We start from the raw sequence: 9,746 nt of genomic DNA on the forward strand, positions 1-9,746 counted from the left end.
CATATCAATTTATATAAAAATAGTAAACAATAAATATTTTTTTAAGAATTACTCATCTGTTTTACTATACTTTTAGCTAATTTACAAGGTATTATCCCTTCTGTGTGAAAGACTTTTTTTACTTTATGGGTGCTCTGTCCAGTATTTGTTCCTGCCTTTTGCCCAGTGCTACTAGATTGCAAGTAGAAAACTGAAGTATGGTTAACATCCACTATTATTATTTTAATTATCAGTGGATTGTGATTTTAGACAATGAATACTGTCACATAGCGCTTCACGCTTGATTTTGTTTGTTCCTTTGCGTAATAGGTACTGATTAAGAAAAGTTATGATCGCAGCAAAAGGCAGCATCGAAGAGTGTGGCGGCTCAAAGAACTGGAAAGAGATCGTGAAGTTATGGATACTGATAATGAGGGGTATGCACTATCTATAAAAAGTTTTTTTTTTTTTTTTCTTACACCTGTTACTTGTCATTAAATCTGCTTTTTATAATACTTCCTTGATTGACTAAAACTATATTATAAGCTTAAAGTCCTCCATTATAAACACTGATTTTAAAGCATCTTATTTATGTTTTGACAGTAAACAATGCTGAAGATTTCTGAGTGATTTCAAAGTTTGAGCATTAGGGTTAGGGTTAGTATAATTTAAGGTTGTTTAAGTTGTTATAATTAGGGTTGCAATAATTTAATTAAATTCTTTAGTCTTGATTTAAAAGCTGAATTACTTACTGTTATTACCCTCAAGTAATTTATGGTGTGACCTTTGTACAGTAAAATTGTAAACAGAATTAATAAGTTGTTCAAGAATTTCATTATAGGCAACATTGAAAGTAATGTTTGTTACATTAAGCATTTTTTGATCATACATTCCTTTTATTTTTTCAGAGACTGAAATATTTCAAAAGGTTTTTCTAAGATAAATTTGAGTTGCAGGTTTAAATTTGCTATGCAACTTTCAGATGGTAAATTTGATATATATATTTTTAAGAACCTTCAGGTTTAAATATGATTTTGTTATGTAAGGCCTTATAGTGGCAAATAACATGGAACAGTGCTGTTCGTTAAGGATTAATTAATTGTGTTTGGTTTGGTTATGCTTAGTGAGTTATTAAGAGTCTACTTTCATATGGGTCTAAGGGACAGGTGGTTGAATTATTTAGATGTGAATTATAAAATGTTATGGAGACTTGAGGCAGCAGCAGTACCCACTAGTAATTACAGATAGTCCTTTCTTATCCTGTAATTTGCACCTTAAATTTCAGTTTGTTACATTAAGAGATTGTGTAGAATTATTATGCCTATTATTGTATAAAATACATTTAATTGTTGATGAAACTATTTATATTTGCCTTATAGCTTAGGTGCAAGGTTCTTAGAGCTCTTAAGTAAGCATTTATCATCAAGGGAAGCATCAGATTAAAAAGAATCAAATGATGATCTTAAATTGTTTCTTTTAGGAGAAATGAATTGCATTTTCAATATAAATATAGTGGTAGAACATGTATCTGATTGCAAATTGTCCAAAACTTGAATGTCTTTCTTCAGTTGCTAATTGATTGCATGGATGAATGAATGTAATTGTAAAAAGTCCTAATCCAAACAATCTGTATTTGTATTATTTACTTGCAGGCAGTATCAAGATTTTCTTGAAGACCTGGAGGAGGATGAAGCACTCAGAAAAAATATTAATATTTTTAGAGGTAAGGGGAGCAGGCTTTAATGTATTTTAAACAAAGGGACTTTTCCAAAATAAAGACTTGAGGGGACAAACTTGTAATAAAACATAGCCTACAGTCTTGAATTCTAAAAAAAACATGGGGAATCTGCTCAAAATTTGGTGGAGATAGGTTCAGCAGTGTGAATTTGCATAATGGAAAAGACATACTTTCAGCTTTATAATAAAATGAAAATTTGAGTAGCATTTGATCTAGCTTATCAAGTGGGGAAGTAGTTAAAATATGCCTTTTGTAGTAATAGTTCTTAACACTAGAATTACCAGAGCCTACCAGAAAACTCATAAGTCCGGCCCACCTTAAATTCGTTCACACCTGTCTGTCAGCGTCTTTTGACCTGTAAATGTGCCAATTTAAGACAAGCAGCCTGCTATTCCATCCCCCCATCGTCGCATGAACATGCACAAAGTTCTCCTAGCTCATGCCTTGATTGATTATCTTGGAGTGAACTGCTGGAGTTTTAGAGTGGAAATAATAGATCGTTATTTTGGAACACATACATTTCATGTGTGTTCGATTTCTACAGTAATCTGTGTAAACAAATTGTTAAAACAGAAACTTTTTCATATTTTAGTAATAAATGTTACAAAATGTAGGCATAAACTATACAATGTGTGAAGCCTGAAGTCAAATTAACAGTTTCACAAAAGGTTCAAGGATGATACAACAGCTTCCGTGGCGTAGCGGTAAGATTTGCTGACTTATAATCAAAAGTCCCCAGTTCGATCCTGACTGTCTCCTGTATTTACTGTTTTCAGTAGTGAGCTGTTCTTATTGTTAATATTATACAGTACACACATACATTTGGTTTGCATCTGTAACAGATGGTGTGCATTTGTAGGACTTGTGAAAGTTACCTTTTTTTTTCTTTTTTATTCTCTCAGTCACGATCACAATACATACTAAGGGGAGCTGACGCTGTTAGTTTTTATTGGAAACTGGGAGTAACTGTAGATGTGAGTGGTGTTTTGAGGCAATGGAACTGGACAGTCTCTGATCTGGGGGGATAAAAGCTGACACACAAACGCTGGTGAATCTGCCTTCTTCGTATCTCACCGTTACTTTGTTTTTTTTTTTATTCAGTTTTGAGTGTTCCTGCTGCACTGAATAAGCTCACGCCTTCTGGTGCACTATGTCGACGCAGCATGAAGAAAAAAAGAAACAAACAAATATATGGGACATTGGGTATAAAATTAATCAGAAAACATCATCTCACTAATGCAAAATTATTTGAAAACGAACGACGTCAGATCGGGTGTGAATTTATGCTGGCGCTGTTACTTAGAGTCAGATCAGGAGAGGCGGGGGGGGGGGGGGTGTTTATTAGAGCGTGATCGTGATTGAGAGAATTAAACTGAAAATAGCTAACTTTTACAAATACCATAAATTTATACCCAATGTATTAAAATAAAAAATGCTTGCTTTTTTTTTTTTTTTTTCCCCTCTAGATCCTTCTAAAATACCAGTGGAGAGTGACACTGATGATGAAGGTGCCCCTCGTATCTCTTTAGTGGAAATGTTGGAAGACTTGTGCATTTCAGAAGATGCTACTGGTGGGGAGGGAGCAGACATGATTATGTCTTAAGAATTGTTGTATTTGCTGTCAGAAAAACAAAATTTTCCTTTGTATATTCATTTCTGCAAATTCTGAATTTGGTGTAATGTGAACCTTTGAGCCCCTGGTAATTATAAAATTTAAGGAATAAACTGGATTGTTTATTACATAATAGTGCATCTGATATTTAATTAAAAGTCCTTAAAGTTGTATTGAGTCTCCCAATCATAGTTGTCTTCAATTTTTGGCAAATAGACATAGTATTGAAATCACCAATTTCAAAATTGTACTGGAAAGGTAGATGACAGCATTCTAATGGGATGTTAATTACCTTTTGATTATAATATCACCCACAGTTTTAATTAGGAGAATCAAGACTACCATTTCAACAAGTTCCTTTTGCTAAAAAAAAAAAAAAAAAAAAAGTTTCTCCAGTAGTCACGGTCTTAGATTCAAGTGATAAGAAAATGTGTACCTTAGTTACATCATCAAATAATTCAGTTTTATTCTTTGTAAATATTCTCCATTTATACAGCAGATGGCAGTAAAGCAGATGTGTCCATGGAAAGTTTGTTACACTTACCTCTCTGAAGTGGTCAAAAATATCTACACTTATATTGTATTGCCCACATCTATGATTAAAAAAATACAAATCTGCCTATACAATTGTGAAAGGTTAGTCAAACAAAAACTGCTGGTGTTCAAAATAACAGAAATTAGGAAATACATCATATTGATAATGTGATCTAAAGATGCTTAAAGTCAAATTCATGATCAGTTATACTGTTTCATTTGCTTACCTTGTAATTTTATTATAATATTTCCTAAATAGTTATTCAGATAGGATTGTTAAACAGTATGGTCCATTTCTCTTACACACTGTACATTTTATTCCACATATTCTGAGGCTAATGTGATACTGTTGCATGTAAAACATAAGATACAAAAAAGTGTAAATTACGGGAGATATGAGGCATAAATCACAAGTATACTCCTACAGTCCTCCTGATGAAGATTAAAAGTTTTAGTTTTTGAATCTGGTTTTGTACAAATTATTTCATGTTGAGGAGTTACTGACTTAGAATCACGAGTAAAGTTTAAATGCAAGATTTTTGTGGCAGCATGTGCTGATTTTAATAAGGCAAAAGAAGCCAAGGCTGTTGTTAGAATATGCATAAATTGGCAGGACATTTTTTTGAAGAGGTACAGTGTTACAGTGGTGAAGCCGCTGAGGTGTGAAAGAAAATGTGTAAGTTATGGCATATAAAAAAGTTAAAATTTTGTCCAGAAGCAGGGAAACCTTGTATAACAAAACTGCAAAAAGCTGCACTTGAGTTTTTTTACAGTTATAATTTACAGTTTGTGTTGCAGTTGTCTCTGTGCTGTGACTGGAACAAAGGCCAAAATTGCAACATATGATACAGTGTGCATGTTTTGTATCTAAATACTGTATATCTATATTTATATATAAAAATTGAATTTCTCTCTTTTCATTTGAGCATTGCATGAAAACCACTGTACCCATTTCTGCAAAACCTGGCAGCTGTTTCTAGTATAAGCTGTATATTATTTAGTAAATGTGCATGATTTTATAAAGACAAAAATGTCTATTTGCATTTGCACCCCCCTTTAACCTATGAAACCTGCTCTTTTTTCTTTCTAACCTATTTAACATTGAAATGTCACACAGTCTCCCTTCAGTTGAAATCCTGTCAGTTTCACAGAAAATAGATTACATCTTGCCTGAAGAAGGGGCCTGAGTTGCCTCGAAAGCTTGCATATTGTAATCTTTCTAGTTAGCCAATAAAAGGTGTCATTTTGCTTGGCTTTTCTCTACACAGAAAATAGAGATCATTCAGCAGATTAACTTGTAGTAACAGCTGCGTCTACCCAGTTATTGCTTAAATTGAGCATTTCAGTAGGTATCAACTAATACATGTAAAGAATTATTATTATTAATTATGTCTGATAAAACGGTCTGCCCACAGAAGAAAAGTACAAATGCATTTTCAAACCAGGACTTCTAAACTGGATAATCTGCAGTACAGAAAGTACAGAATTTTTGTGGTAACTGTACCACTGTCAGACCATATTTTGTAAATCTGTGGGGGAAAATATGAAATTATTTTAAAAAAACAACATATTGGAAGGTATGGCAAGATAATCCCTATCTAAAAGAATTGTTTGCTTTTGTTCTTTGAAACAATACAAATGTTACTTATCAACTATGCTACAGCCTTTAATCTTTTCTTATTTGAATGCCACATTTATGATAAAGCATTAAACTGAGGAAGCATATTTTTAAAAAGATGGTTTCTATGTGAACAAAATGTGCTATATTTCACAATGATGTTTGAAATTAGATTGCTTAGGTTTAGGAATGTCCTGCATTCCTGAACAGGAAGTAAGGTAAGAGAGACAACATTTCAGTGACACATCTGGTAAAGGCTATTTCCACAAATTTAAAAGTTTCACTTTGTAGATTGTAGCCTCTGGTGGAACTTGGCCTTTTGGGGAATTACTCTCATTTAACTACTGCAAATTAAGAACCAATTTGGCAATTACAGGAGTGATGGTAATGGATGTTTACATCGTGGGCATGCTGGAGGTTGTTTGGATGGAAATTAGCTGGCTTGAAATAGACTAATATTCAGCTAGATTTTATAGGATTGGGTGGGATTTTGACTTTACTTGGGCTTTGAGGTTCTGTTAAATTTGGCAGCCCTGTGCTTGACCCTCATTTGTCTCTGTGATTGAGTTGTATGTTACGACTGTAGTACATTCTATATAACATTTCAATAATATTACTGAGCTATTGAGGTAATTAGAATTAAGAGTATACTGTACAAACTGTTTTTACCGCAAAATTACTTCTAAACTTTCAAAATGTTACATCTAATTTCAGAGTAAAATTTGACAAGGCCTTAATAAACTTGCAAGCTCTAAATGCTAAGTAATACTAAAATATACATGTGTTTCTACTGCGATGCACAGGTTATAAGTGTCATATATGCTTTTTATTTATTCTTATATATGTAACATACATTTTACATCTCTTCCAGGCAAAGCTCTGTATTTTGCCCAAGGTTGTTTCAGCCTTGCTCTATCCACAGTTTACTAATAAATAGAAATTGTTGATAGAATTGTTAAGTATTGCACCAGAGTTTGATTTATCACATCCCAGGCAGTGCCCCAAATATACAGCATTTTATGGGTTATTCATTAAAGTCTGTATGTCTTAAAAGAAGTCCACCTATTACTGAAGTGTATGAGGTAAACACACCACACCAGTTTTAAAAATACAGAATGCAAAAATAAAGCAATGGTTTAAAATTCAGACGGATAACTAATAGAATTGACAACTCTAATTCATAATTTATTTTTCTGCAATATCTATAAATCTCAGTACTGTATCCTTGCATTTTGACAGAAGTAAAGTTTTAAAACAGTTTAAGAATAATTTTTTTAAAAATTGGATTTAACTTTTCAAAAGAATAGTGACCAACAACTGCTCCATAATAATATGAAATTGTTTCACAAAGAGATACAATACATTAATTGCATTTTGAATATTGGTACAGTATGTCCTATTTAGATCTAAAATATGTTAGGAGTTTGTTGAAATCTTGACAATTTGTAAATACCTTATAGAGTCATACAGAAAAATAAAACTTGCCTTGTTAAACCCATATCTCAACAGTATTTTAATGCAAATATTTTTTTGCCTATACATACCTGATAATGCATTTTTAAATACAATTGATATTATTACACTTATTAGATATTATAACGAAACATAATGGGAGTGGCAATATTAAGTGTACTATGACACACAAACGTTTTTTTTTCCAGGAGCTTGAATGCAAACTATTTTGTGATTATATTGTAATCAAATATATTGTTTCTTTGTTTTACTTTATATGTGATTTGTTTTTCACCACCATAATATCTCCTGTATAGAGTGTAAAGAGTATATGGATGATAAAATAATTACATGTCAGATGTGAAAATAAGAACTGTTATGCACTGATTTAGGATAACGTGTAAGTTTATCATCTTATGAGCTGTAAGAAGAGTTTTAACATAGATACAAGTTGTCCCATATTCAAAACCTTTTCAAATCACTTTGAATATTTTGGTAAGTAAAACAAATTCCATTTTAGTTCTTGCAAAATACTCCCCTTGAGATGCAGTACACTTGTCCCAGTATTTCTTCCACTTGTGGAAACTTCATGTGCTTCTCTTTTGCAACCGTGTCTAGAGCCTCCTGCAGTTATTTTTCTGCATTTTTAAACATGTTAGCAAATAGTCTTCCATTCAGTCTCAATTTTAACTTTGGGAACAAAAAAAAGGCCACAGGGAGTGAGATCTGGTGAATGTGGGAATTGTGAAGCAACAACTGCATTGTTTTTTGGTCAAAAAATCTTTGACTCATAACGGAGAATGCAGATGCACTGTCATGGTGCATTGGTGTGTTCAGATCTCCTGTCATGGAAAATGCAAAATGCAGCTCTGTGTGAGCCACTGTTCCAAATATGTTTCTCCTGATGCTTACCTTTTCAGATGCCTCAACAGTTCAGTGTAAAGTTTCTGATTTAACAGTCATGGGGAAAAAGCTCTCGCGAATACAAGCAGCTGAAATGAGTTTCCTCCGCAGGGTGTCTGGGCTTTCTCTTAAAGATAGGGTGAGAAGCTCAGTCATCCGGGAGGGGCTCAGAGTAGAGCCGCTGCTCCTCCGCATCGAGAGGAGTCAGATGAGGTGGCTCGGGCATCTGATCAGCATGCCTCTTGGACGCCTCCCTGGTGAGGTGTTCTGGGCACGTCTAACCGGGAGGAGGCCCCGGGGAAGACCCAGGACACGCTGGAGGGACTATGTCTCTCGGCTGGCCTGGGAACGCCTTGGGATTCTCCCGGAAGAGATAGAAGAAGTGGCCGGAGAGAGGGAAGTCTGGGCATCTCTGCTCAAGCTGCTTCCCCTGCGACCCGACCTCGGATAAGCGGAAGAGGATGGATGGATAGATGGGGATAAAACTCTTTATTAACAAGACAGTCAATGTTGAAAAACACAATCATTTTTGTTAGATTCAATATGATCTGACATGCTTTTTTGGCTTATAGAAAAAAAAAATCAAGTTGTGTGCATGATTGTAGAATAAACATCAGAAATGCACATCTCGGCACAGTACCACTTACAAGACTTATTCCCAAGACTGTAAGCATGTCATACCTATTGGCATAGTTGAGAACTACTCTGCTCCCATGCTACTGGCCGATTCTGGGAATTTGTGGGTCCTCCTCGTATCTAATAGCTGTATCTGACTAATATGCTTGCTGTTGAATTGCAGTTTTATTTAATTATACTTCTTTAGCAGATAGGTTAATGCCAAAAAATGTACAGATGATGATTGCATAGAGCAATTATTTTCATAAATATACACTACAGACTGAGAAGATCGTTCCTTCCCCCAAACTATGCGACTCTTCATTTCTACAGGGGGGGTAAACGTTAACATTATTCAAAGTTATTGTCTGTTTTTACCTGCATTTTTATTACTCTTTAATATTGTTTTTTGTATCGGTATGCTGCTGCTGGAGTATGTGAATTTCCCCTTGGGATTAATAAAATATCTATCTATCTATCTATCTATCTATCTATCTATCTATCTATTGTATAAACCAATATTGTGAGTTGAACTGGCAGACTTGTGCTTTGTAGTCCATTGCTTCAATCAATAGGCAATGCTATCTCCTGCACTATTAACAACATAAAAGATTCAGCACTTTACTGTAATTATTGGCTAGGAAGCGAAATGCTTCCCGTAACTTTCAGTCTTTGAGGTTACTGATGGAATAAAAGTTAAGCATTGCCAAATAGAAAATTATTTAATTTCCTTAACCCAGTACCAAGCATGCAACTGATAACCAGAACAAACCAACTGTGAACAGTTACAGTGGTCCTTTATAGGGTACTCTTACAGTCACTAGTGACGTTTCTTGCATTAACCTTCTGTCTTTAAACTGTGATAGGAATCTCCCTACAAAAGGCACTCCTTTTGGGATTCAGACTGGAGCCCAAAGTGGTACTTGATGTACCATCCAAATTATTGTAACTCTTGACCTAACTTTTTTTCTAAAGATTTTAATTGATGTACTTGACTGGCAAGTCTCAGAACACTCATACTACACAAACCTCTGGCATTTTTATCATTTAAAAAAAGTGACCGTTACAACATTCAAAAAAAGTTTTAATGAGAGATCTCTTAAAAATCTTAAATTTGCTGAATTCACTGCCCAATTAATATGGTAGAACTAATTTAAAATTTTGCTTACTTGTGCTAGGGTTTTAATCTTTGCAGACTTTAGTTGCATCCGTTTAGCCTTCAATGCAGTTTTTTTATTCTCCAAAAGTAACAAAATTACATTGCAGAGTAATTGTCCGTTACTTTTTTACTTATT

At 34.1% G+C, this 9,746-nt stretch overlaps 1 protein-coding gene across 1 annotated transcript in view; it reads left to right on the plus strand.

Annotated features, from left to right (window-relative positions):
• The window catches only part of nmd3 (NMD3 ribosome export adaptor), a 41,810-nt gene extending 38,141 nt beyond the window's left edge, over positions 1–3,669 (plus strand). Inside the window, exons 14-16 of the mRNA XM_028794466.2 lie at positions 310–416; positions 1,632–1,702; positions 3,184–3,669. Coding sequence (XP_028650299.1) covers positions 310–416; positions 1,632–1,702; positions 3,184–3,320 — 315 coding nt within the window. The 3' untranslated portion in view covers positions 3,321–3,669. The remainder of the gene's footprint in view (positions 1–309; positions 417–1,631; positions 1,703–3,183) is intronic.
• The last annotated feature ends 6,077 nt before the right edge of the window (positions 3,670–9,746 follow it).

The sequence above is a fragment of the Erpetoichthys calabaricus genome, chromosome 2 (genome assembly GCF_900747795.2).
Source record: "Erpetoichthys calabaricus chromosome 2, fErpCal1.3, whole genome shotgun sequence".
Lineage (NCBI taxonomy): Eukaryota > Metazoa > Chordata > Cladistia > Polypteriformes > Polypteridae > Erpetoichthys > Erpetoichthys calabaricus.